Raw genomic sequence first — 26,893 nt, forward strand, 5'->3', positions numbered from 1 at the left:
CAGAAAATTGCCTATTCTACGACCTCAATTTGATGGGGCCTACATGGAAAGATACATCAGTATCTGGTACCCCACGTTTCTCATTAATTTTTAAAAAAATTCTACTTTTGAGGTGGGAAATAGCTTAAATGGGATTTGGATTTCTAGAAGGTGATTACAGCACAACTATATTTTGATACATGAACACATGTATCTTGTCTTGTAGTATTTAATTGTCTCTTATGTGCTTTTTGGGAACCGTAATAACCCTTTTACAGCTCTTTAAATATTAAAAGACAAGATGCATGAGCGCATGTTATCAAAACATGTTTATGCTGAAATCATTTCCCTTTCCAGAAACGATTAAAATTTTCACCTGCTATTTAGTTGAAACGAATAGGTATTGCTATGGATGCATGCAAATAGTAGGGGTGTCAATGGACCAAGACCGTCCGACGGACCATATGAATACAAACTACAGGGTCTGAACACATTACTAGTATCCAAGGACCCATTTCAGGACCTGTTCGTAGGATCCGAAATTATTATCGATCAGATCCGGACGACCAACAAAAGCCCTCAGGAAGATTATCCTAAATCCTATTTTTAGTATTTTTTCATTAATTTCTCTAAAGTCCCAAGTCACTCCTCTTCATTCTCTAACCATTGACCCTTAGTCCATAGCCCACTGCGTTGCCGCCGTTGGGGACTCACCCTCTCAACCATGGTTTCAAATTTTGGTTTCGCAATGCATTTCGGTCCTCACCAAAACCAAACTTTTCAGCCGAAATTTCAGGCGAAATCGACTAAACCAATTATGATAATTTTTTATTTCATAGAAAATTTCGGCCGAAATTTCAGGGAAAACAAAATTTCGATCAAAATTTAAAACGAAATGTTGTAACGTTTCGGGTGTCTACAATTTACCGGACCGAAATTTCAGATTTCAATGGAAATTTAGAACCTTGCTCTCAACTACCTGTCATGTTTGCACTCTCCCTTTTCTCAGAACTTTTAACTGTGTAAAAAGTAATCAGGACCTACTAGGAGAGACTGATGGGCAGTCCGATTTGAAATTGATCATGACCAAGACTTATGAAGTATGATCCCAACAACAATCTGAATCCAATCTGACCGATAAGAGATTTGAATGAATCATGACTGAGACATAGCTGGATCCGATCCAAAGTGGATCCAAAGCTAAATGTTGAATTTGTCCATTACCATGTTGAGTTTTTTTTTTAATGCTAAATATTAAATCTGCTTAAGGAAAGATTGGCAAGGGTCTTTTACTTTTTAATTACAAACGAGACTTATCTGGTCACATGCCCAACATCAAATTCATAAGATAAAAGGACTACAAATATCAAGGGTTTAGCTTTTCAAGGTGGAACCATAAATGAGGCTTTGGGGGAGTTTGGATCTACGGAAAATAAAAATATGTGTGCTGAGGTGCAATTTTATTCGATTTTTTTTAAAAAAAAAAAAATATATACATCATCTCTGTCGGCCTCTATCTCCCGGACTCAGCCTTGTGTGGAAAACGACCTAGCCTAAGAAAGGAATAGATAGATCCAGAATCCAGATCACCTTTGCTCTGCATCAAGATCTGAGTCTCTAGACCTTGGCATTCATCTCGTTCTCTTAGTCGATCGAACCCTCTGCAGCAGGGGAGAAAGGAAAGGTTCTATTAAGACCTCCTCTGAGAGCCCCCGTTGCAGATAGCAGCATGGGATACGGACTCGATTTGATTGGTCCTAGGGAAATGAAAGCAGCCAGTCAGCGGAAGCAGCTAACTAAGAGGCGAATTCCTTATTCATTTCTCTCCGGCCTCTTCTGGGTATGGAATAAGTAGTTGACTCCCATTCGATACTGCAAGGGGCTCGGCTAATGTCCCGGAATTTTGAAAACAATGCAAAAATAAAGTTTCGAAAAAACTGGAAAATGAGCTAACTGGTAAAACACCCATATGCTCAAATAATTAGGGAAAAGGACCTATAGCCCTATAGGTCCCCACAGCTAAGGAATCTCCCATGTGGGCCCCATACCATCATCTTCATGCCAAATCAAAATTTGGGCCTGGGAATTTAGTCCTTGGTATCTCTTAGGTATTTCAAAGGCTCCTTCAGATTCCTAACAAGTGCTCTTTGCTCCTTACAGTGGGGTCCACATTCAAGTGAACAAACCAGTTGACAGCATCAGTGGGACCCACAAATCAGCTATAAACAATAATTCAAGCAAGGAAGGTGATGAAGTCAGAAAGCAAAGAATGCCCTGCGATGGGTGAGAAAGAAGGCCACCCAAAAGAAAAGAAACACCTGATTTCATTACTCAGACTACGTCGCTTTAACTTCAAAAGATATCTGTTAAGGTTTCTGAGTTGATTGCTATTAGAAATCTGTATCCATAGGGAATAATAATATCCTATAAAACTACTCTAAAAATTATCCTGTTTGAAGACTTCTTGCATCTCGTGCTGCAAGAAGAGAGCCCTGTAAAGTGGCTGGCTGAATATTTGGTGTTTCGGATGAATCTTGTATCCATGTGAAAATATTTGATGGCAATTTAAATTTCTTCTATTGACTTTACTTATTAGATTGTACTATTTACTTTCAATTTGGCTTATGTACAGTATTTAATCAAGAGAATCCATTTTGGTTTTGTTTCTTGGTGTCTTTGGCTCCCCAAACCTTCTCCTCAATTCCAGGAATGAGTTTGGGGATAAAATAATTTTGCCAGTGTATGATTTTGCCTCCCCAGACCCCACTTTTTCTTCAAATAATTTCGCTGATAATCAATATATAAAATGAACCAAGCATAAACAAAACCATATAGGAAGATATTGATGGCATAAAATACTTACACAAGGTGGGACTACAACCGTAATATAGTTCTGAGGGTGTCACATAAGTTCTGAATTGTATGTTGCTCTTCAGATGCATGCAGCTCTTGGAGTGGCATTTCCTCATAGCACCTGGAAGAAATGACAAGCAAACAAAAAATAAGGAGCTCAGCTTATGCCTGGAGAGAGATATATCCAATGAAAAGGCAACTCAAATTATATGTTACAGAAATCTGTGATTCTTGTGGCAATAGCTCTAAAAAAATCATGTGCATGCAAGAGATGCTTAAATGGTTAAAACCTACACTACACAGACATGGTATGAGGACGTCAAGTGTAACGTGTTTACCCTTAAAATTAAAGTGTTTGGATTCAGTTATTTAAGTCTACAGGCAATGAAGGTTAGAAGAGATTTCTGTTTCTAGGTGTCAAAACAGTTTTGGATTTCAAGAATTTTCTGGAAAAGTTAGGAAAGGAAAAATATTTCTAAATTTTCATACTTTTTTTACACAAAAACAAAGATCACTTGAACCAACCCTATTCCATGATTACTTAGAGGGAGGTTCAATTTATGATAATATCCCTCTAAATTAACCATAATCATATCATTTCCCTCTAAATTGTAGAAAGAAAAAAATTTCCATCAGAAACGTTTTTCTTTCAATCCAATCAGGCTCTTAGGGTAAGCATAGAGTGAGATGGTCAAATGCCTTTTGATTGCAACATAAGCCGATTGGCCTAGCTTAGTTTGCCTGGACTTGGCTTTTGATTAGACAGTGATAGCTATGAAAATAAGATTGAACAAACAGAAAATTCCTACATTTTGTGCAAGTATGATTGAATCAACAGAAAATTCATACATTTTATGGTAAGCTAAAGCCTGTGCCAGATTGAGTAGTGTTGAACTTGTAGTCAGTCTTTCATACACACTTGAAGGAAGGGGCATCTGCAGGGAATTAAGAATTGAAATCAAGACATAAAACACCATTAATACCATTTAATGGCTTTGAAAAACATGAATAGAGATAACAAATTAAGATGTTAGAACCTCGTTTTGTCCCCGTCGGCCTTTTCTAGCTTGCCCATCAGCACTGAAAAGCTCCTGTACTGCTTCCAGTGCAATAGTGCCATCTTTATTCAGTTCACTACCACCAAGCATATTGCCTGACACCAAAGCAAGAGGAGAAATGTCTGTTGCCTTTAAGAATGGTATAGGCACTGTCTTACCAGCTGCATATATTGACAAAAGCTACAACAACAGAAAATCAAATAAGTTAGCCATTATAACTATTGATTCGCTTTTTTTCTACTTTGAAAGGGATAATCAAAATAATAGGTCGGACACCTGTGGGGGGCTCTATGTCACAATTTCAAAGCAAAAAAAAAAAAATCTTAGATTTTACTTGGAAGTAATGATTTGAGGATGAAAATTACCTTGTCTTGCAGTGCGAAGGCTTTCCGACTAACAGTTGTGCTCTTCAAGGTCCCACTTTTATCCTTTAATGAACTAAGGCTGTCTATCTTAAGGTTTTGCTCATGAGATCCAAGTGCAGAAGGCAGTGTTCCCTGTATGCCTTGTGCATTGGGATTGAGTTCTGCATTTGAGAGGTTGTTGGTGATGGAAATGGCAGTTTTCTCCTCCCTGACAGAATAATTACTAATGAAGTGTATCTGTGTTGTACTAAATAACCCAGAGGTTGCAGCATATAATAGTTAGTATCCAACACTGGTAGGGAAATAAAACCAGAGAAACTTAAAACGCACTAGCACATGGAAAAATGCAAGAGTAAACAGTGAAATAAATAATTTAAAATCCAAAAAGAAACTAAAATTTGCATACAAGCCAAATAGATTGGAAAGAGGGAAATGTCACCAACCATTAAAAAAAAAAAGGAGGGAAATCTCACCAAATTTTCATGAATATAAAAGAAAAAAGAAAAATAAAGAAAGTGGTTCCAAGTATTATGAGATGAATGAGAAATATCCTGGACATGAGAATAGAACAAATGCAGCATGAAACTGGGAGATAAACTGTAATTTAGGATTTTTATTTTCTAATTTATCATAGCATTTCATATTTATTTTTTGGTGGTTATTTCAATTATTCCCAAGAGTACTTAAGGCAAGTAAAAAACAGCTAGAGCTAAAACTATTTATGATGTAACTTTGATAAGTATCTGAAGTGTTCGTTTCTACCCTAATTCCCTTGAAAATAGTTTAAACTTTAAAGCTACGTAAGTTCACAAGTTGTATCTACTATAGCAGTGTAGTTAGCTTTGACACTCTAGATCTAGCAACAACTACTTGCTTCTTACTCATTGAGGTGACAAGATTAAAGTCTCCAACAAACATACAACGCCAAACCCCCAACCCGACAAGCCTCATTTTTATCCTTGTATTGCCAATTTGATAACATATATAGCTTGATTCGATGTTATAACATATATATTTATCTATCACAAAGATGTTTTAAATATATGATAGAGTGTTGCAACTTGCAACTATATATCTGAATTTTTTATTTTTTTTTTATTTTTTGAAAAGTGACTAAAGATTTATTGATATAACATACGAAGGTTACATGAGTAGGGACCAGGAGTCCCCCATTTGCTACTTCGCATGGTAGCCTAGGAGGGAGCTCCAGGGCCCTGGGACATAAGCTTTCCAAATCTTTCCCCTTTACTAACCTATTCTCCCTCACATATGTCATTACATTTTCCTTAATAAAGACCCTGAACAAAAACAGAAGCTACATTTTCCTTGAAAGGCAGGTACCCCGGATAGCTTTCAGAGTCAATTTTCTTGGAAGGTATCAACTGGAGCTACTCCTCCCTTCACCAATGCTTGATCTTCGTCTAAGATCTACCAAAAGCCTGCTATCTGGTTAACCATCTTCCTGAGAGCATTGAGTTCTCTATTCCCTGTCCTTGGGGTGTTTTTGTTTTTTTCCCCGCATCCCTCTTCTCTATGTCGAAGAACATTTTCTTTGTCTCTTAAAGATTTTCCTGATACCCTATTCCCAGGCGGTCTCCTATTTTTGTCATTTTCCAAACTCATCATAGAAGACTTTTTCTTCTTCTTATGACACTTCTTCCTTGTCCTCTTATGAGGATACCTCGTCCGTATTCAACACCACTATCTCTTCTTCCTCTGACACTCTCATCTCTTCCTCTAAAACTCCCAACTCTCCTCCTACTGAAGCCTGGTCAGCTCTCTCAATGCAGGATTTAATTTTCCCTCTAAGTTATGCTTCCATTGAATCTATTGTCATTTTAGGCTCCTCATAAGGGAAAATTATATCCTTCTTCTTTTCCATCTTTTCTGCCCGGGCGGCCTCCAACCAATCCTTTCTTTCATGCCGCTCCTCTTCCAATCTTTGATGAAAGTCTGTCTCCTTGGGTTGTGATACGTTGTCTTCTTTGCCAGACCTTTTTCCAGACAGTTGGGGAACTCCTTCCACATTTTTCTTTGCTTCCTGTTCGAGCTTTTTCCGTTGTATTTTCCTGAATTCCCTTGCAATTTCACTTCTCGATGGGGATTCATCACATGAACTGTTCTTTTTATCCCCTCTGCTTTGGAGTTCAATCTTCCTTTTACCTTTTTCATCCACTCTTCCCTCATCTTCTGAGGACGAGGAGTCACCAGTTCTCTCATACTTTTCTAACATTTTCAGTACATTTGAGATGAACTGTTGCTTTTTTTGCTCATTTATGTCTACGTGATGTCCTTCCCGTTTCTTCTTAGGAGGTACGGGACCTATTCTCGAGACTTCTTTGAGTGGGTAATTGTAATGATGCCCCTTGGTCTTATCGTGGCAATGTAGTAAGTCCTTACCCACACGTAAACTTCGTGGCTTCCAATCATTTTCACCTTTCCTGGCCACATGGCACTTCTCAAAAGCTCTCGAATCCCGAGTGCGAAAGTTCTTTTGTAGCCAAACTTTAAGTTTTTCGAGGCAGCCCCAAGTTTGAAGTCCTTTCTCCCCCGATAACCTTGTTTTGCAGCAATACCTTTAGGAAGGTTTAGCTTTTCCTATCGTCGATTTAGAAGACCCCCCCCGGTTGTGAATATCCTGTAATAAGGCACCAGGTGTTGAGGCATTAAATGCAGCATGGTTGGCAGTCTCAATCCTTGGCCTTAGAGATCTAGCTAGGGAAGTCTCAGCTACCGACTGGAAGGGTGGAAATTTGAATTTGAAATTTAACGGCTCCTTTTGACCTTCCGGTACTTGCTTCGAATTACCATTTATGTCCACCTTTTCAGCCATGCTCGCCTCAGGTACCGAAGTGAGAAAACCGGTGATGTTTTTTCCGATCTGGCTAATTGTTTGGGGCGAAAAATCCTCATTTTCCCCCTCAGGCATACATTTCACTTGGACTAAGTAGATTTTATTATCTACTTTTAATTTAATAAATGGCGTAATCGACTTCCAGCACTTAGTTAGGACTCTAACTGAGGCAAAGGCCACACAATAATCATGGTTTCCTAATAACTGGACTTGAAGCACCTGGCCAAACAATTTTTCCCAAAGCTTCAACTATAGCTAATGACCAAGCATGAAGCGGAATGTCGTAGAATCTTAGACACACTGTTTTGGCACCAGAGTGAATGGCGGGGTTCCATGCATGCAGGGATGACATATTATGGCCCAGAGCATCCCCCCTTTCGGAGGACCTGCAATGCTTGTTGTTCCAAGTCAAACCTGAATAAAATCACCAAGTTATTAATTACTAGAGGCTTTGATAGCAACGGTATATTCCTATCTTTAATGGCCCACTGCCATACCTCCCTCCTCAAGGTCCCAAGAGGAGTTTTTCATACACCCTACCAGACATTTTTTCAGTTCCTTTTTGTGGTCTTCCACCTCTTTGCCTCCTACTGCGATTTCAAGGTATTTCTCCAACGCCCCAAAATCGGAGGGGGATGATACTTCTCTCTTTTCCTGTCATGTATTGACTCCGTCTTCATCCACTAGCTCATCATCTCTAGCTTTTGCACACTATCTGAATGTTTATCTGTGTTCTAGATACTTTTTTCTAAAATGATAAGAATAAATATCATTCCAATGAAAAGACCGAGGAGGTCTATACAAGGGATCAAGCACAATAGAGAGTATACAATAACGGCCCCACAAGGGCAAGAAGAAATACACAAACAAACAAAAAATGCGGGACTCAAGGGGGAAGGTAATCAAATAACTCCACCTCCGCCCTCAAAACCCCGGGTCTAACCGAACGACGGACATAGTAGAAAGACAAGATAAATTACCTCCAGAGATAATGCTCTTTAGCATATGTGTTTTAGATACTATAATGGATAAAGTACATTATTTGTCTATAGTAGAACATACCCAATAATCTATGTTAGTACATCCAAATTCATAATAGATGGAGGAATTGCAAACCCAATAAAGTGGGATCATGCTCCGTATAGGAAGGGAGCTTGTCGTTCCGGAGAAGGTAGAATTATGCTCCCTGCATGCACTCCCAACTCAATAAATCGCGATCTAGGTGTACATTTTTCTATGGTTGTCTTTAAACTGTGACTTGTTTCAGTTATTCTTCAAGCTGATACGACAACATTGTGGTAAATCATTTTACTTTCTTATTAGATATCAAAATTTAGCATCCATCACTTTAAAATTGGATCCACTCTTTCATGGTTGGGGAACCTAAACTGATTAGTCAATGTGTTAGTGATTAAAAATGAGAAAAGTTTGATATCTTGGATTAGAGAGAGGAAAAGAGAGTGTGTTGGGAGTTGGTGAGTTTTTTTAAAATCATAAACCCATATCTAAGTCCAAATAACACTTAAAATTCTGTGACTATTGCTTCTGATTTTTAGGAGGATGAGATCCAAGAAAGAGGCACCTATCAGATTGAGAGATATTACCAGCTGTCGTGGGCAGAGATCCATACATTGACTATATACATGTAATGAACACATTTCCTTTTTTGAGACAAACTAAGAATACAGTACTTAAAAATAGGTGCCCAAATGCAAACAAAGAAGTGTTTCGTGAGCAATATACCGAAGACTGGCTCCCTTGTCCCCTGGCGCATGAGAGGAATGACTTTCAATATCACTCTGAAAAGGCAGGAAGTCGTTTGCACCAGAAAGTGGTGGTTGAATGGCTGGCTGGCTTACTTCAACTTCACTATGAACTATAAAAGTCCCAAAGTCACCTGTACGAAATAAATTTCAGGCATATCTAAGAAACATCTTACTCACAAGCTCATGGAACTCTTAGTTACTGTACTTGGAGGGACTAAAAAAAATTGATAAATAACTCATTACTTTCCTCTAAGTAATCAATTTCCTAGATATTTACTTCCAAATTTGCATATTGATTCTTCCAAACGGAATTAGATAAATTACGAATCTTTGTTCTTCCAAATTTGCAAAAGCTGAGAAGCAAAAAAGAAATACAAATAAAAATGTACATATCTTAAAACAAGAAAACATACTAGTTGAAAAGGAAAATCAATAACCCCACATAGGAAACTATAACATCATTGACTTAAATAAGCGAATGGCCAAGATCTTAAGACTCGATGAATAACTGCAGCAAGAAAAAATAAAAGAATGAAAGAAGAAGTCACCGGGAATAAAACAATGCAGACATTGAAACTAAAAAAAGAAAATAATGTGCACTGAACACCAAATACTTTTGTATACAATCATGCATACAAATCGAAAAACTGGAGCAGAATAAAAGAATGAATGAAAGAAGTCACCGGGAATAAACAATGCAGACATTGAAACTAAAAAAAGAAAATAATGTGCACTGAACACCAAATACTTTTGTATACAATCATGCGTACAAATCGAAAAACTGGAGCAGAATTGCACATAGCAACAAAAAAGCCAAATAATATAAGATGGAACCAAAGATGAAAAACAACACTAACAACAAGAGAACAATTGATGAAGACGGAGGAACATGAGATTTTTCTTCCTAAGCACTACGGTTTTCATCCTTCTACGGGCTGGAAAGCTTATTCTAAGTCTTTTCCAAAATAATGTTGCAGTTCCAAACCAAAACTAATAATTAAAGGGAACATATCATCTGGCTCTTTTCGGTTTTGGTATGTCTTTTGGTCGTGATGGAAATGGAAACATGTCGGTTTCAGATGAAAATTTCGGTAGAAATCCTGTAAGATTACGGAAACGTATGGAAGCATATGTAAATGGTGAACATATAAGATAGAAATTCAGGAAGTGCCACAATAAGCACAAATACATACTAAAAAAATTATAACATGAGCAAAAAAATACCACGAATAATGGTTTAACAACATCGAAGACCACATGAAATGCGATTGATAATTCCGTACATACCGCATTTCACATGTAATTTATATAAATATCTATATAAAACACACACACCACAGTTCACTTGCAATTCAGACATATAATTATGTAACACATACTGGTTTAGTATACCAATAATACACTTACGATTTTGGTTTTGATATGCATTTCAGTGGAAATGGAAACAGAAACATTTTGGTCATTTTGTGTCGGTTCTGGTGGAAATTTAACAGGGAGATGCCCCCCCTGTAGGACAATGTGCCCCCCTCTTAAGGTGACTTGACGTCAAAAAGTGTAAAGTCTGCCCACAATTCACGTTAAAAGGGGGCGCATTATCCTACAGGGGGGTGAAAAAATCATCTCCCAATTTAAAATTATGCTTTGAAGTTTGAAAAATCATGCTATCATCAAATATAAATGCAGATAAAATATTCTAGCAATAAAATTACCATAAATGTATACAAAACTATCTCTTAATTTCCAGTTTGACCCAATCCACAAGTATCTAAAGTTGCACACGGAGATTTATCAATAGCACAATCTACTGGTAGGAGAATGCAAGGGCGGCCCAGTGCACGAGGTTCCCGCCATTGCGTGGAGAGGGATAGATGTACACAGCCTTACCCCTAGTTCGCAGAGAGGCTGTTTCCATGACTCGAACCCGTGACCACCAGGTCACAATGGAGCAACCTTACCGTTGCGCCAAGGCTCGCCCAGAGAATGCAAGACCAACAAAAAATATCTAGAATGTTGCTGAAAGTATTCCATGAATCCATGTGTACCTTGTCCAGGCAACTCCAAACCATCAGCTACATCATTCTTTCCGGAAATGGTAGCTGCATGGAGTTCATTTGGAACTTCATGAACTAGAATTTTCTGGGGTTTTGATGGAACAGTGTCGCCATAGTTCTCATTCAAATTCGGACTCTTACTATCTTCCAGCGGCTGCTATAGAGAAGGGCACATAAAAAGCATGAACCAACGTGCACTTAAAACCTCAAGAACTCATGAAGCAAAAGATAACTTTTAAATCAAACATCTCTCTAAAAATTCCTCACATCCACGCGATTATGTGCTTGCGCAGCCATTGCCACTCTGATCTGCTTTGCTTTCTCAATCTTTTGAAGCATTGCAGAAGCTCCATATTTGCATTTTTCAATGAACTTGTGCTGCAATTCAAATTCAATGCACAAGGCTAAATTATTATATGTTACATTCTGGGCACCATATGTTCAAAGTTGACAGAGAAAGTTATCTAAAATAATACATAGAAAGTCAAAAAAAAAAAAAAAAAAAAAAATTGCTGTGTAAGACTGTTCTGAGAGAAACACTTCAGCATAAATGAACATTTCCAAAATTATTCAATTATGAGTTTGTTGAGTAACAAATATCTATGTTTTATGAGAATGAAATATGTGTAACTTTATCTTTTAGCATGTTACGTGTTGATCTGAAGATAAATAGTCTAAATTTTCATTAAAACCCTGCAATCCTGCATGATGAACAAAAAAATTACAAAAAACCACTATATGTACCTTCAACATCTCAGGTGCGGTAGGACGTAGACGCGGCTCTTTTGTAAGGCACTTTGCAACAAAATCATGGAATACAAGAGACCTGCCAAAGAAACACAACCAAAATAACCTGAAGTATAAATCCTTTAAAAATCATGAAGTGGTCAAGGATCATTAGCAAGAGCAAGAGCAAAGGAGCACCATTCTTTGGTGGTTTAGAGTTGAGAGTGTACAATAGAGAAAGAGAAGAGAGAAAGAAATGAAAATAATTGTCGTGAGAATGAGATGGAGGCTATACGGTAAGCCAAACTCTTTTATTCACTTAACATTTATACAATACACGTTTTCTACACATATCTACATTATACTCTACGCAAGGAATCTAAAGGCATAGAAAACGTAACTCAATGATATGCAATTGTGGACCAAAAAAGAAAAAACTAATTATCTATTATCACATTATTTAAAAAAAAAAAATTGAAAAAACTTATCTATTATCACATTATATCATATTCATAATTAGATATCATACGTTCATTTATTTTAGAAATTCTAATTATATAAATAAATGTTCTTTCTTAGGTAAAAAACTACTTGTCTATTATCACACTATATATATATATATATATGAGGAAAGTGTCTCTAATCTCTCCCCTAGATAAGCTTATCTACTCCTCCCTTTAAAAAAACACAGTGGGCCCACGCTGTTTGGATGATCCAAAGCATTCATTTGATAGGTCCTAACATAGATAGGGTGTGCCAAAAAAATCAGCACCAAAGGGTCATCCTAGAACTTCGTTTTGTGGGGCACACCGTGTCCAAAATGGACGCATATAAACGTGGACGTTTATATGTGTCCATTCTGGGTACCACAAGGCACCACAAAACGAAGTTCTAGGATGACCCTTTGCTGCTGATTTTTTGGGCACACCCTATCTATGTTAGGACCTATCAAATGAATGCTTTGGATCATCCAAACAGCGTGGGCCCACTGTGTTTTTTTAAAGGGAGGAGTAGATAAGCTTATCTAGGGGAGAGACTAGAGACACTTTCCTATATATATATATATATATATATATATATATATATATATATATATATATATATATATATATATATATATAGAGAGAGAGAGAGAGAGAGAGAGGAAAGTGTTCCTGCGCTGCAGCACAGGGAGCTCCCTACGCTTTAGTGGCTTATAAAGCCTCCCATTCATCACTTTTTGTAGACCCGCAAAGGTGGACCCGCTATACGAACCAATGGGAGGCTTTATAAGCCACTAAAGCGCAGGGAAGCTCCCTGCGCTGCAGCGCAGGAACACTTTTCTCATATATATATATATATATATATAGAGGAAAATGATTGTGCGCTCGACCGCACCAAGCTTAGGTGCGGTCGAGGGCCCAAAACACATGGGTCCCACATTGTTAGGATGGTCCAAAGCATTCATTTGCAAGGCCCCATCATAGATAGGGTGTGTACAAAAAATCAGCTCCATAGGATCATCCTAACCCATCCAAAAATGGAGGGCAAAATGGACAGACACCGTTTGCCACAAATCTGCCCATTTTTTCCCTCAACTTTTGGAGGGGTTAGGATGATCCAATGGAGCTGATTTTTTGTACACACCCTATATATGATGGTGCCTTGCAAATGAATGGTTTTGATCACCACCAAACTTGTGGGACCCATGTGTTTAAGCCCTCGACCGCACCAAAGCTTAGGTGCGGTCAACCGCACACTCCATTTCCTCATATATATATATATATATATATATATATATATATATATATATATATATATATATTTTTTGAATGGTATCACATTCACATTTACATGGCATACGTATGTTTATGTTACAAGTTCCAATTATACAATAAATGTTCATTCATCTATAGGTATTATAAAATAAGATAGTGAATAAATTACAATAGTTTTCTACTATCACATTATATCATATTCATAATTAGATATCATAAGTTCATTTATTTTAGAAATTCTAATTATATAAATAAATGTTCTTTCTTAGGTAAAAAACTACTTATCTATATATATATATATATATATATATATATATATATATATATATATATAGAGAGAGAGAGAGAGAGAAGTTTTTGGTGCGCTTAAGCGCACCTGTATTTTAAGCTAGTGTGTAGAGAACTCTCTACACATATGTGTAGGAACCGTTTTCTCTCTCTCTCTCTCTCTCTCTCTCTCTCTCTCTCTCTCTCTCTCTCTCTCTCTCTCTATATATATATATATATATATATATATATATATATATGAGAAAAGTGTAGCTACACATACGTGTAGCTAACTTAGCTACACCGACGGCTTAAAATACAGTGGGCCCCACATTGTTTGGGTGATGCAAACCATTCACTTGATGGGCGCTCACATAGATAGGGTGTGCCCAAAAAATCAGCTCCATAGGATCATCCGAACCCTACGATTTGTGGAGGCAAAAATGGACGTGTAAAAACCTTCACAAATCTGTCCATTTTTTCCTCCACAGTTTGAAGGGTTGGGATCATCCAATGGAGCTGAATTTTTAGGCACACCCTATCAATGTGAGGACCTATCAAATGAATGGTTTGGATCACCCAAACAATGTGGGCCCACTGTATTTTAAGCCGTCGGTGTAGCTAAGTTAGCTACTCGTATGTGTAGCTTCACTTAACTCATATATATATGAGAAAAGTGTTGGTGCGCTTAAGCGCACCATTTTTTTGGTGCCCTTAAGTTGTTATAACGCCTCCCATTGGTGCGCTTTTGCGGGACTCAGCAGGACCCAAACATTTAAACGAATGGGAGCCGTTATAACAGCTTAAGCGCACCAAAAAAATGGAACATCTCTCTCTCTCTCTCTCTCTCTCTCTCTCTCTCTCTCTCTCTCTCTATATATATATATATATATATATATATATATATATATATATATATATATATATATATATATTCATATTTATATGTCATACGTATGTTTACGTTACAAGTTCCAATTATACAATAAATGTTCATTCATCTATAGGTATTATAAAATGAGGAAACTGTAAGCTCACCAAACTTATGGTGAGCTAGCTTGCCCAATCACATGGGTCCCACATTTTGGGGAGTGATCCAAACCATTCATTTGCAAGGCCTTATCATAGATAGGGGGTGTACCAAAAATCAGCTCCATAGGATCATCCTAACCCCTCCATTTGTGGAGGACAAAAATGGGGCAAATTTGTGTCTGTCCATTTTTGTCCTCCACAAATGGAGGGGTTAGGATGATCCTATGGAGCTGATTTTTGGTACACCCCCCATCTATGTAAGGGACTTTCAAATGAATGGTTTGGATCATCCTAACAAAGTGGGGCCCCATGTGATTGGGCAAGCTAGCTCACCATAAGTTTGGTGAGCTTAACAGTTTCCTCTTATAAAATAAGATAGTGAATAAATTACAATAGTTTTCTATAGAATTGTTTAACAACTCTCCGAGTCAATCGTTGACTCACCCGAGTCGAATCTTTTTACCTTGGCCAAGTTCACTTCTTAGTCCAAGGTTTTCCCTATCAAATCAATTGAAAGTCCTCATGCTCACCCGATAATGATATGATATAAAATTGACTCTTTCAACCCTTTTTTTAATACAGATGATAGATAAAAAATTAAAAAAATTAAAAAAATAGGAAAATTGCAAGGAGAGCAACGATTGCACAACATGCAAATCAACAATACAAACACCCTTCACGGCGAGCGAATCTACCAAACAGTTAGCGCTACGAAGAGAATGGCGAAATTACCTCGCATTATCACATGCACTAGTCATGTCCTTTTTACTTGTTCAAGTCAAGCCCTTTTTACAATTTACATCAGCACATTGTTTGCTAACATACAACAAAGAACCATATATAAAAGGGGCTGGAAATATAGTTCTATAATATATGCTAAATGTGATCTTTCCTTTTTCATTTGTTCTCCCATGGAAAATCTTAATTGGAAAACTTTTCCCATGGAAAATTATTATTGGAAAACTTTTTTCTATGGCAGATATTTTACACTCATGCATAGCATGGGTGGGGCCCACCATTTTATAAAATGTTTTGATGGGGTGGGGCCCACCATCTCCACGCAAACCCAAGCTTATGAAGGGTCCCTCCATTTTAAACCGATGAGCGGGCCAACAATCTATGCCAAAACCCATTCATACATGGGGTCCACCATTTTACACCATGTTTCGATAGGATTGGGTCCCACCATTTCAGTTTCGGCCGAAATTATGTAAAAAAAAAAAAAAAATGGGTTCTTCGAATATTTTTACCGATCTGAAAAATGGGTAAAAATTTCAAGGTTGCCGCCCTCTCCAAGATGGTGGGAAGGGAAGCGTTAAATCTGAAGGCCCTGACAAAATGGTATTTGAAAGAATTGACCGAGTAAAGCAAAAAATAATGCAAAGAAAAGTAGAAAACAAGCCTAGAGAGAAACAGTGAAAAAGAATACTCATACCCATTTGAAGAATAAAAGAATCAAGAGAAAAGAAGATGAAAAGATGAATACACATAAACACTGAAAAATAGGCTATGTTTGTTTCAGATTGTAACAGCCGATTGTTAGACTCTAACCGATTATTGGCTCAAAAAAATATATAAAATCGAAATGGCTCGACGCACACTGGTTTTTGGGTTTTTTTCTCCGTAAACATTAAAGAAACTTTACAAAGGGAGGGCTTGGGTTATGAGATAGGGTTTTAGGGTTTGGGTGAAAAGACAAAAGAATCCTTTACAAAGGATGAAAATTACATCAGGTACAATAAAATTATGACTAATTATTTAACTTTAAAATCAAAAACCCGTAAAAAGATGGGAATCGACTTTTTGAACTCGATTCTCATTAACGAAATACGCGCTTCCCATTAACAACATATGTGCTTCCCTTTAATAAAATACTCGCTTCCTATGTATTATGAAACGGGTTTCCCATAAATGAGACCTGATATCTGGAGAAGCGCCCCGAATCACGCTTCGAAAACGCATTATGGGGAAACGTGACTCCCACTTACGATAGGCGTTTCTTGCTTTCCTATTTAAAATTTCTGAAATTTCGGCCGAAATCTGGACCGACGTCGAATCTCTGTACTTTCGGTGTTGGTCCGACCAAAATTCCAAATTTCGGTATTTCGGCCGAAATTTAAAACCTTAGCAACATGTTCTCTTGGTTAAGAAAATTGATGGAAGCCTAAGATTTAAAAAAATAGTACGTATTTTATGCGCGCACGCACACACGTGTGTGTGTGTGTGTGTAAAAAAATAATATGTATTTTATGCGCGCGCGTACATGCGTGTGCGTGTGTTACATCTTTGTACATAATATGTCAATTTGTATTGGAGCATCAAGTATACCTTCATGAGAATAACTACACATGATTGACAAACACGAAAGTTACATTACTCGAAAAGCATAAAGATGAAATATGAAACCATCAGCATCTTAAAATGCAAATGATATCTTGAAAACAAGAGATAAAGACTAACCATTTTTCCTTATCCTCAAGCATTGGAGCAGGCTCTATAGATATCATGAACAATACCTATCAGAAAGGAAATATTTGTCAACATACCATTGTCTTATACCAAGCAACACAAGGTACAGGATTCATTACAAAGGTTCAGATAAAAGATAAATAACAAAAAAAAAAAAAAAAATGCCCAACACAATTCGTTATTCATCATAATAGGATTTTAGTGCAATGACAAAATCATGGAAAAATGATATCAAAAAATCATTACCAATTCTAATCGTTAAGGGTCTTGAAATATTTATGAAAAAAAATGGAAAGAGGAAGACACTACACTAGGTATTGTATCTCTAAGACCAATTCATGTAACCAAGACAAGGGTTGTCTTGGGGTCTAGGGTTCAGATTTAGGTTATTAAGGCTAGGGAAATGTATAAGAATTAAGGGGCAGGATTAGATAAATTCAAGGGATAGAAATTCGGGGCTGTTATGATAGGGTTAAAGGGGGGTTACAGATCTAGACAGATATGTGACAGTAGGGTAAAGAAATGGTAGGTCTGGGTAAAATTCTGTATTTAGGTAATAAAAGGGGTAAGTGTTTCAGGTTATGGGTCATCCTTTTTGGATAAATTTTTCCTCTAAATTTTAGCCACCTATGCATTTTTTTATTTTTTATTTTTTTGAATGGCAAAGAGATTTTATCAAACGAAAGGAAAAGGGGAGATAGAATGTTTAGGTACTTTAGTGCTAACAACCAAATAAGAAAAATACTATAATTATCACAGTAGAGCATCATAAAGAAGATAGAATGTAGTTAAAAACTTAAAATAAATGCATCCGACACAAATTTGAAACACGCATTAAATTCTTCCTATGACATTGGAAGATAAAGGGAAGAGAATTATAGATAACAAAGAGCATATACTCACCCTCATTGGATGCACAGTGGATCTTGGTGGGAATCCCTGAAAATTGATGAAGGAAGGATAAAAACAAGTATAAGGTCTCAAGAATCAATGTTAAGCGTCAAAATCACATTCATACGCAAATTATTGCATTTCAATTGGCAATGAAAGAAAAGGATGATAGCATTTGTGAAGCCACGTAGAAGAAAAATGAACAAAACAATAAACAGTATCATAGGAGGAATTGCAAATACACCATTTATATACCAAAGAAACATACCTCCGCCATTTCAATTGCAGATACACCAAGAGCCCACACATCTACCTGGAAAAAAAATTAAGTTAATGCGATACTGTGATGTTGCAAATTAAGAACTTGAAGATAAAAAATTAAGAACACTACCAAATGTGATTTAGAGAGAAAAGCATATAAATGAAATATTTAGGCATGAAACTCTTAGGATTGTGTACAATAGCATGATAATGCATCGCCATTCAAAAAACAAATAGCGTGATAATCCATCAGTAGAAGAAAGTTGGGTCATTTATGATTCCTCGGTGTACCTACAAGTCCTACACAGATGGAAGAACACCCTTGATCCAAGTTTGGAGGATATTTTTTACCATAGGAAGTTGTGTTTGTTTTCCTTTTTGTTTTTTTTTGAATGATGAAGCAAACTTTATTGACAGAGAATAAAGCTTACAAAGAGAAACATGCCTTACATGGTGATCAAGGCAAAACAAGAGAAAAAGAACAACACTAATGATTGCACACACACAAAAAATCAACAATGAACCTCAATGCGAATGTGATCCCTAGCAACCAAAGAAGGTCTATTCACACCACAATGAGCCAACGGATCTGCATCAGCATTAATAGACCGAAAGTTGTGCTGAAAAGTCAAATGTGCCACTCAATATGGTCAAGGACCTCCTCAATGGGATTGAGCCTCTAGCTCAATGGTCAAGGCAGTGTCCTTCAATCTGAAGGCCAGAAATTCAATCCCAGCTTACCTACCAAAAGAAGGACCTCCTCAATGGCATCTGGAAACCTTCAAGGAAAGCCTTTCTTATTGACCCAAAGGATGGCGTTCAAAGAGTCACCCTCAACGACTAACAAACAAAGAATCCATGTCCACCCTGAGAAAGTCGATTTTGAACACAAGGGGTTCCATTTCATTAGAGTACTTAACCTCAAACTGGCTAGAGAATGCCCATCTAACTTCCCTGTCATGACCACAAAGAACTCCCTCAATACGGCCATGCCTGTATTTCCAAACCTTGACCCATCAAAGTTCTTCTTAAGGGAACTGGGAGGAAAGGATCTAGGGAAGGCAGGTACCACCTGTTGTAGCTAACACAAATTGCATGCCAAGAACGCCTTACGGAAGACTTCGGGATGCCATGAAACTCGTTCACCCCAACTGCCCAGTTAACCAATGTAGAAAAAACCACCTAACATAAAGCAAATCCCTTGAAAATCCAGCTATTTCTCTCCTACCAAACCAACCAAAGAACAGCCACCAACGCAAGATTCCATAGCATCATACCTATCGGCGGCCAAAGGGAAAAAGCCCACGCGTCAATGAAGGCAACAATGTGCATTGGAATCACCTGCCACCCCAAACAATATGTCCAACAAAAAACATTCATCCGCAATGGAGCTTTTATCCTCTACGCACGCCTAGAAGGGGTTGTTCCTCAAGATGAGCCCGCCAAGTTATGGAGAGATTTAAGCATAAACAATCCATCCGTACACCCATTCCATGTGTGCTTGTCCCTATCAGCCTGCTTTATATATACCGACTGTAGGCATCCCTACAGCTCTGCCGCCTGATCCATATCTCTATCAAAGAAAGGTCCACGGAACTTGAACATCCAGTTGACTTCTCCGTCCTCAGAATGAAACATCTCCCCCACTCTAATGAAGCCAGGATACTTGTCTTTCAAATGACAAGAGGTACACCATAGATCATACTAAAAATGGATATAGTCACCCACACCAACATGAAAGCAACAACCGTCTCAACCACCATTGCACATCTCATAATATCTATCCAAACTGTGACCCTCTGGAAGCGATAGGAGTCTCCTAAGAACCATCCTCCCCACTTGACCCCATATTCCTAGCAATCATATCCCGCCCAAGGTGATCCTCCATACAAAACCTCCAAACCTTCTTTCTCATCAACAGCTGTTCCTCATTCTGACAACATAATATTTTTGAGTGGCCCTCATTGTGAGAACATAAATCCCCGAAGCCCCTTCTTCCTCTGGCTTGCAAACAACCTCTCAGCTAACTATGATACTTGCTTTCTTCATTCTCATTCCACATAAAGTTTCTTTGAAAGTGCTCCGGTTTATCAATAACATCTATGAAACATCTAAAAATTGACATGAAGTACAATTGAACGTTAGCCAATACGAAACTTAATAAGGGTAATCCTCCTCGCGAGCAATAAAAGGATCTACCATGGTGTCAGTATCCTCTCCGCCCTCCCGATAATAGAGTCCCACAGACTCATGCTCGGCCCATTGCTTTGAAAATCTTATGATTTATGATTCAAATCACATCTTATGTATTTTGATATGAATCCAATGATTGAAATCTAAAATTATATGGATCTTGAAATTTTCAATTGAATTGCACGATTCAAATAATTCATGTGATCTATCATCATGGTTATAAATTTCAGCCGAAATCCGAAATTTCGGTTGGGACCGATTTGTGAAATCAGAAATTTCGGATTTCCCAAATTTTGGCCGAAATTTTGAAAAATTGAATTTTTTTTTCTTTAAATTTAATATTATTCCGAAATTTCGGCTGATAAAATAATACTTTTTCTATTACTAGATTTCGGCCAAAATAACCGAAACCAAAATTTTAAATCCATATCTGTCATGACTAAATTTTGTATAGAAGAAAATAGGGTATTCTTTCGAAAGACACCATTTCCCTCTTAGGTTTGAAGAAGCCCTTGTACCCCTCTCCTAAGAAGGAAGAAGAAAAAGAAGGGGGTGGACTAGTTTGAATGAATCAATAAGGGCATGCACCGTTACAATCAATACGCTGCGTTGTAATTAGAAAATAAGATTCACACAGACCATTCCTTAATTAGAAAATAAGTAATTAGAAAAAAAGTTTCACACATGTTTTAAATTACTATTTAATCCCCTTCCATCAGAGACAAACCATTTGCATCAATTTGACATGTTACATCACCAATTGCAGATTAGCAAAGAAGGTCAACCATCCCTGTCTTAGTATCACTATTCAAAACAAATAAAAATAAACAGAATATTCCTAGGAATGCACACATGCAGTCAATAGATTGCATAGTAACAAGGAATTATGAAGATCCACACATTTTAAATTGCTATTTAGGAAAACACTTCCAAAAAGGAACTCCGATTGGAAAATAAAGATGGAAGTGAAAATTACCGATGATTTGGTCATTTTCACAGTGCTTTTTGTGTTTCATGGGGATTGAGCTCTTTTCCTTGTCTTTTTGTGGGAGTTTGACAATAGTATATCCACTTCTTTTTTCACAAAATGGATTTCCGCTTTGCTAGCAATCATCTACTAATTCTATGAAAAAAATAATTTCAAGGACCTTGAAATCTTTTGGAAGCCAGAGCTGCGTACTAAAGATGCTACAAATATGAAAATAAGAAAGTAAATCAACAGATAATAACCATCACATCTTGCACCTATTTAATATGTTTTCGTTTCCATGAGATATTTGAGAGTAAATCAGGACAATCACAACTTTTCTTTTCTTTTTTTGAATGGCATGACAGTCACAACTATGCATCACATTTACTTTTATTTATTAATAAAACAGTGGAAAATCGATAGAAAGGAGTAGAGAAGGTAAAAGCAAGAACTCGAGCACCTATTCAATATGTTTCTTTCCCATGAGATATTTGAGAGTGAATCGGGGCAGTCACAACTATGCATCACATTTACTTTTTATTTATTATAAAACAGTGGAAATTGATAGAAAGGAGTAAAGAATGTAAAAGCAAGAACTACATGTACATCGAATCAATGAAAAATTACCTTTCCATCATAGCGACTTTCTTGAATAACCTCTGGAGCCATCCAATGAGGCGTACCAATAAACTGCAGAAGCAAACAAGGACTCCCTATTAGCTATCACAGGGGAAAAGGAAATGTCAAGCAATAGACCAAATCTAGTAAAAAAACATAATGTAACAATATATACTTCCAAATAGTCATGACAGTGACAGCAGAAGCAAACAAGGACTCCCTATTAGCTATCACACAAGAAAAGGAAATGTCAAGCAATAGAAAAACTCTAGTAAAAATATATAATATAACAATATATACTTCCAAATAGTCATGACACGATTCCCAAGCTGTGACACAGTAGCCATTCTACAACTTATTTAATTCTCTAATAAAGCAACCAGCAATAATGCTCTTCGGACCAAGGTTTAAAATTTCGGTTTCGCTTTCAGTCGCCAAGGAAATGAAAATGTTTCGGTTGAAAATTTTGCAAACGTATGGAAACATATACAGATGATGAAATTTTAAGATGAAACTTTATGAAATGCTAGAATAAGCACAAATGTACACATAGAAACCATCACATAAGCAAGACAACCATCCATAATAGTTAAGCAACATTGAACACCTAGTGAAATGCATTGTCATGGATGTGTGATAATTCAGCACATACCACATTGCACATTAAATTCACATAAACACTTATACAAAATACATGCACCACATTTTACATGCATTTCATATAAATACATTTATGTAATACATGCTAATATAGTATACTAATAACACACAGTTTTCATACACACATTTCAATTCAACCCTTGTAAAGAGAGCCCGAAGGGGGGAGAAAAACCTAATTTGAGTCAAACAAAAAAAAAGACCCCCCCCCCCCCCCTGGCAGCCGCCCAAAGGTAAGCAGTCCTCTCCTCTCGTTTTTCTTTCTTCTTCATCTCCCTATACTTCTCTCTCCTTTCTCTCCTCCTCCTCCTCTTCTTTCCTTCTCTCCTCTCTTCTCCTTCTCTTCTTTTCCATTTTCTTCTTTTCTCTTCTCCCCCACCTCATGTTTTTCTCTTTTGAGCCACCAAGTGACTTCGGCATTAGGGTTGATGTCGGGGATTTTAAGGGTCACCTCGACCCCGACGAATACCTCAAGTTGCTCAATAGCGTTGAACACTCCTTTGAATCGAAATAACTCCATGAGGGCAAGAAGGTTAAGTTTGTGACCATGAAAGTGAAGGGTGTTATCCTTGTTTGGTGGAAACAAACTCAACCTAGCAGACATCAAACAAACTCGTCTGCGTGTATGCTTGCGTGAGAGAGCTGCTAACTTCATTCTCCAAGGGTGAGACTATTATCTCTCACCTTTTGAGAATTTCCCTGCCCCTTAAATAGGAAAAGCCAATTCACACCCTAACTAATTTCCACGAATATTTGTTTGTCTTATCCCTCATCCCAAGTCTCACCATCTTAAGAAAGGTGAGAGTTAGCAGTTCCAAATTCGGCCCCAAAATTTGCAACTTTGTGTGCATGAAGTCTAACCATTTTGCAGCTCAAGGTCATGGTTTTCAAGTTCGGTTTCAGTCAGCCAAGGTTTTAAATCTCGGTTTCGGTTTCGGTTTCGGTCATCACCGAAACCGAAACGTTTCGGTTTCGGAACGAAATTTCGGACGAAATCTTGTAAAAATTTCACCGAAATTTCGGTGAAATTTTGGAAATTTCCGAAACGTTTCACCGAAATTTCACCGAAATTTTGTACTTCACCGAAACGTTTCACCGAAATTTCCGAAACGTTTCACCGAAATTTCCGAAACTTCACCGAAATTTCCGAAATTTCACCGAAATTTTACCGAAACGAAACGTTTCGGCCGAAATTTCCGAAACGTTTCGGCGAAGTTTGGTACTTTTCCGACTCACAGTGAATTTCGTTTCGGTTTCCACCGAAACCGAAATATTTCAGCCGAAACGAAATATTTCGGCCGAAACGAAATATTTCGGCCGAAACGAAACGTTTCGGCCGAAATTTAAAACCATGCAGTCAGCATGGAAACAGAAACATTTCAGTTTTGATGGAAATTTCGGTGGAAATCTTGTAAAATCACGGAAACGTAGTGAAACATATGCAAATGATGAAATTTTTTTATCTTTTAAAAACATATGAAAATGATGAAATTTTAAGATGGAACTTTGGGAAATGCTAGAATAGGCACAAATACATATTTATAAACCATCGCATAAGCAAGAAAGCCTTCCATAATTGCTTAATCCCATCGAACACCTAGTGACATGAGGTGTCGCACATGTCTGAATCTGTAAAGTAAATAAATAAGTACAGTGTAATAAAGTATAAAGACCAGTCTCACCTCCAAGTATCATTCTCTATATTAATGAAATGAAGTGCAAATAATAACACCTCTCCATTTTATTTTATTTGCTTTCCAATCATTGTGCCCCCCCCTGAAAAAATTTAAAATTCTTGTAAATCGATTCCAGAAGAAAGAATAGAAGACTCCATAGGCTCATTATTGGTCATGGGTTGAGAACGGGAATTGAACTCTATGAGATCTAATCTCCCGTTGTTTGAATTTCGGTTAAAATTTTGGGGAAATAACGACGGAAGGAAAAGAAAATCATGTAGATTTCGTTTCGGTGGGGATGGAAATGGAAATATTTCGGTCATTTCGAGGAAATTTAAACCATGCTCAAGGTGTTGCAAATCGATGAAGTAAAATTAAGAAGTTGAGCAAATAAGGAAATTTGAAGGCAAAAATCTGTTGCAGCTTTAACTTGCCTTCCCTGTGTGTATATTTTCTTTTGTTTAAAACTGTTACTAAAAAGAAGATAATTGCTATAAAAGTTACTGACTTTCCAGTCTGTTGGAGATAACTTTACACTATGAAAAAATGAAAGAACACGAAAATCAGTCGGGGTAAAATTTACAAATATCAATTAACCAAGAAAAAAATACCGTGTTGCGTTTTGACATTGTCTTGGTCAGTTGAGCCGCAACGCCAAAATCACCTATCGTCACGATACAACATATTTCCCAAGTCAGTATGTTTAAGTCAATTACAAGAAAGAAAAGCGTAATAAATTGTCAGCGCAATAAAATAAAACAACCATATTATAAGCAAGGTTTTAAATTTTGACCGAAATTTCAGATTTCGGTTAACACTGAAACCGAATTGTTCCGAAACCGAAATTCCCGAAACGAACCAAATTTCAGTCGAAATTTCGGCAAAATTTAAGACAAAATATTAATTTTTTATTCCTGTACAGAATTTTAGCCGAAATTACAGAAAATTCGGCCCAAAAAACGACATTTCGAGCGCCCATTACCGAATTTCGCCCGAAATTTAGGGATTTTGGCTAAAATTTCGGTTTCGGATAGGACCGAAATTTAAAACCTTGATTATATGCTACAATATCATAATGCAAAAAATATATCATTTGACATCTTAAGTATCCACCCCATGGATAGATTATGAAAAGATTCAATGCCACAAAGCATAAACAAGTTCTGAAAATATCATACCAAAAGGTGGTAAAGCTTGACAAAGAAAAAACCAAATGTCTAGATCCATCCACACAATTGAAAGAAATAGACAAGAAAACAGAAACTAGACTTCAAACTGCTCAGAATTGATCATTCCATTAAACAAAGTTCATAAGCTTCCAGTAAAAGATGTATGGCATTTTCAAAAAATAATAATAAAATAATTGCACAAAGTATCATATAAAACCTTATGGTAAGTCCAAAAAAACCAATAAAGCATTGGTATATGGCTAATTGTAGAGAGAAGTTTGAGAGCTATCAAAGGAGGCATTAAGAATATATTCCAAAAAAAAGGAGGCATTAAAAATTCTGCAAGTTATAACTAGCCTAAAAAATGCAAATGGCCTTTTCTTCTAATTTTATGGACTGATTGGACCCCCAAGGAGTAAGGACCCACTGGATGATGTTGCATGATGCCATGATAGTGTCCTCATGTGGCTCAGTTTGAACCCCATTCGTTAAGGTCCACTGCATTTGGTCCTTTTCTCAACAATGTTATCCTCCTCTGCATGACAGTCACTACCGGTAGGAGAGAATCCATCCTCGAGTTAGAACCGTCAAACACCACATCTCATTGATCTTGCAGAATTCTTCTTCTCTCAACCCACGTACCCCTGGTTGATGGGTTGTTCCTCTACTAGACCAAATACTATAGAGAAGAACCATAAATTTTGTGGTTTTCTTCTCCAAAACCAGATCTACGTGATTGCTCACCTCCAAAAGTTCCTGACTCCACAACTCCAATTCATTATCTGCATCATCACCTATAGAGATTTCCCTCCTATACTGACACCAGCCATACATGAAAAACAAGACAAGACTCAACCAAAATGATAGGAAATGAGAAACAAGCAATGGGGGTCGATTTGCTTCTTGATATTCTCCCTAAATTCGATGTATTAGTCCCAAGGAAACTTGTAAATATGATTCATGGTTTCTATGTGCTCCTATAGCATGTTTAACACCTGCGGACCCGCCAAAGCAAGAACAAGCAATGAACAAGATGATCAGAATATGCATGAAAGCAACATTAGAAACAGAAGCAGAAAATCCCAACAGATTACAAATATGATTCACCTCCAACAGATAGCGTCTCTCTCAATACTCTTTCCTTGGCAAGTTGATCAGCAACAGTGTTTGCTTCCCTCCAAACATGAAATGGGACTTACATTTAATAGTTGATTCTAAGTCGTGAATGAAAGCAACATTAGAAACAGAAGCAGAAAATCCCAACAGATTACAAATATGATT

General features: G+C 37.2%; 1 protein-coding gene across 4 annotated transcripts in view; it reads right to left on the reverse strand.

Moving 5' to 3' along the window:
* Window positions 1-2,746: 2,746 nt before the first annotated feature.
* SIK1 (Protein kinase superfamily protein) overlaps window positions 2,747-26,893 on the reverse strand; it is a 37,645-nt gene continuing 13,498 nt past the window's right edge. The window contains exons 6-18 of one of the 4 annotated variants that reach the window (XM_077355169.1): window positions 25,055-25,107; window positions 22,120-22,182; window positions 18,337-18,381; window positions 18,081-18,116; window positions 17,169-17,224; window positions 11,671-11,752; window positions 11,194-11,304; window positions 10,918-11,083; window positions 8,853-8,985; window positions 4,256-4,502; window positions 3,870-4,070; window positions 3,682-3,767; window positions 2,747-2,953 (exon numbers count right to left, since the gene is read on the reverse strand). In XM_077355169.1, the coding sequence (XP_077211284.1) occupies window positions 2,854-2,953; window positions 3,682-3,767; window positions 3,870-4,070; window positions 4,256-4,502; window positions 8,853-8,985; window positions 10,918-11,083; window positions 11,194-11,304; window positions 11,671-11,752; window positions 17,169-17,224; window positions 18,081-18,116; window positions 18,337-18,381; window positions 22,120-22,182; window positions 25,055-25,107 (1,379 nt within the window). In that variant the 3' untranslated portion in view covers window positions 2,747-2,853. Of the gene's footprint in view, window positions 2,954-3,681; window positions 3,768-3,869; window positions 4,071-4,255; window positions 4,503-8,852; window positions 9,007-10,917; window positions 11,084-11,193; window positions 11,305-11,670; window positions 11,753-17,168; window positions 17,225-18,080; window positions 18,117-18,336; window positions 18,382-22,119; window positions 22,183-25,054; window positions 25,108-26,893 lie in introns of all 4 variants that reach the window. The other 3 variants (XM_077355167.1, XM_077355168.1, XM_077355171.1) reach the window with 3 other exon arrangements.

The sequence above is a fragment of the Tasmannia lanceolata genome, unplaced genomic scaffold (assembly GCF_043159265.1).
Source record: "Tasmannia lanceolata isolate RefF3 unplaced genomic scaffold, GAP_Taslan_0.1 ptg000015l, whole genome shotgun sequence".
Lineage (NCBI taxonomy): Eukaryota > Viridiplantae > Streptophyta > Magnoliopsida > Canellales > Winteraceae > Tasmannia > Tasmannia lanceolata.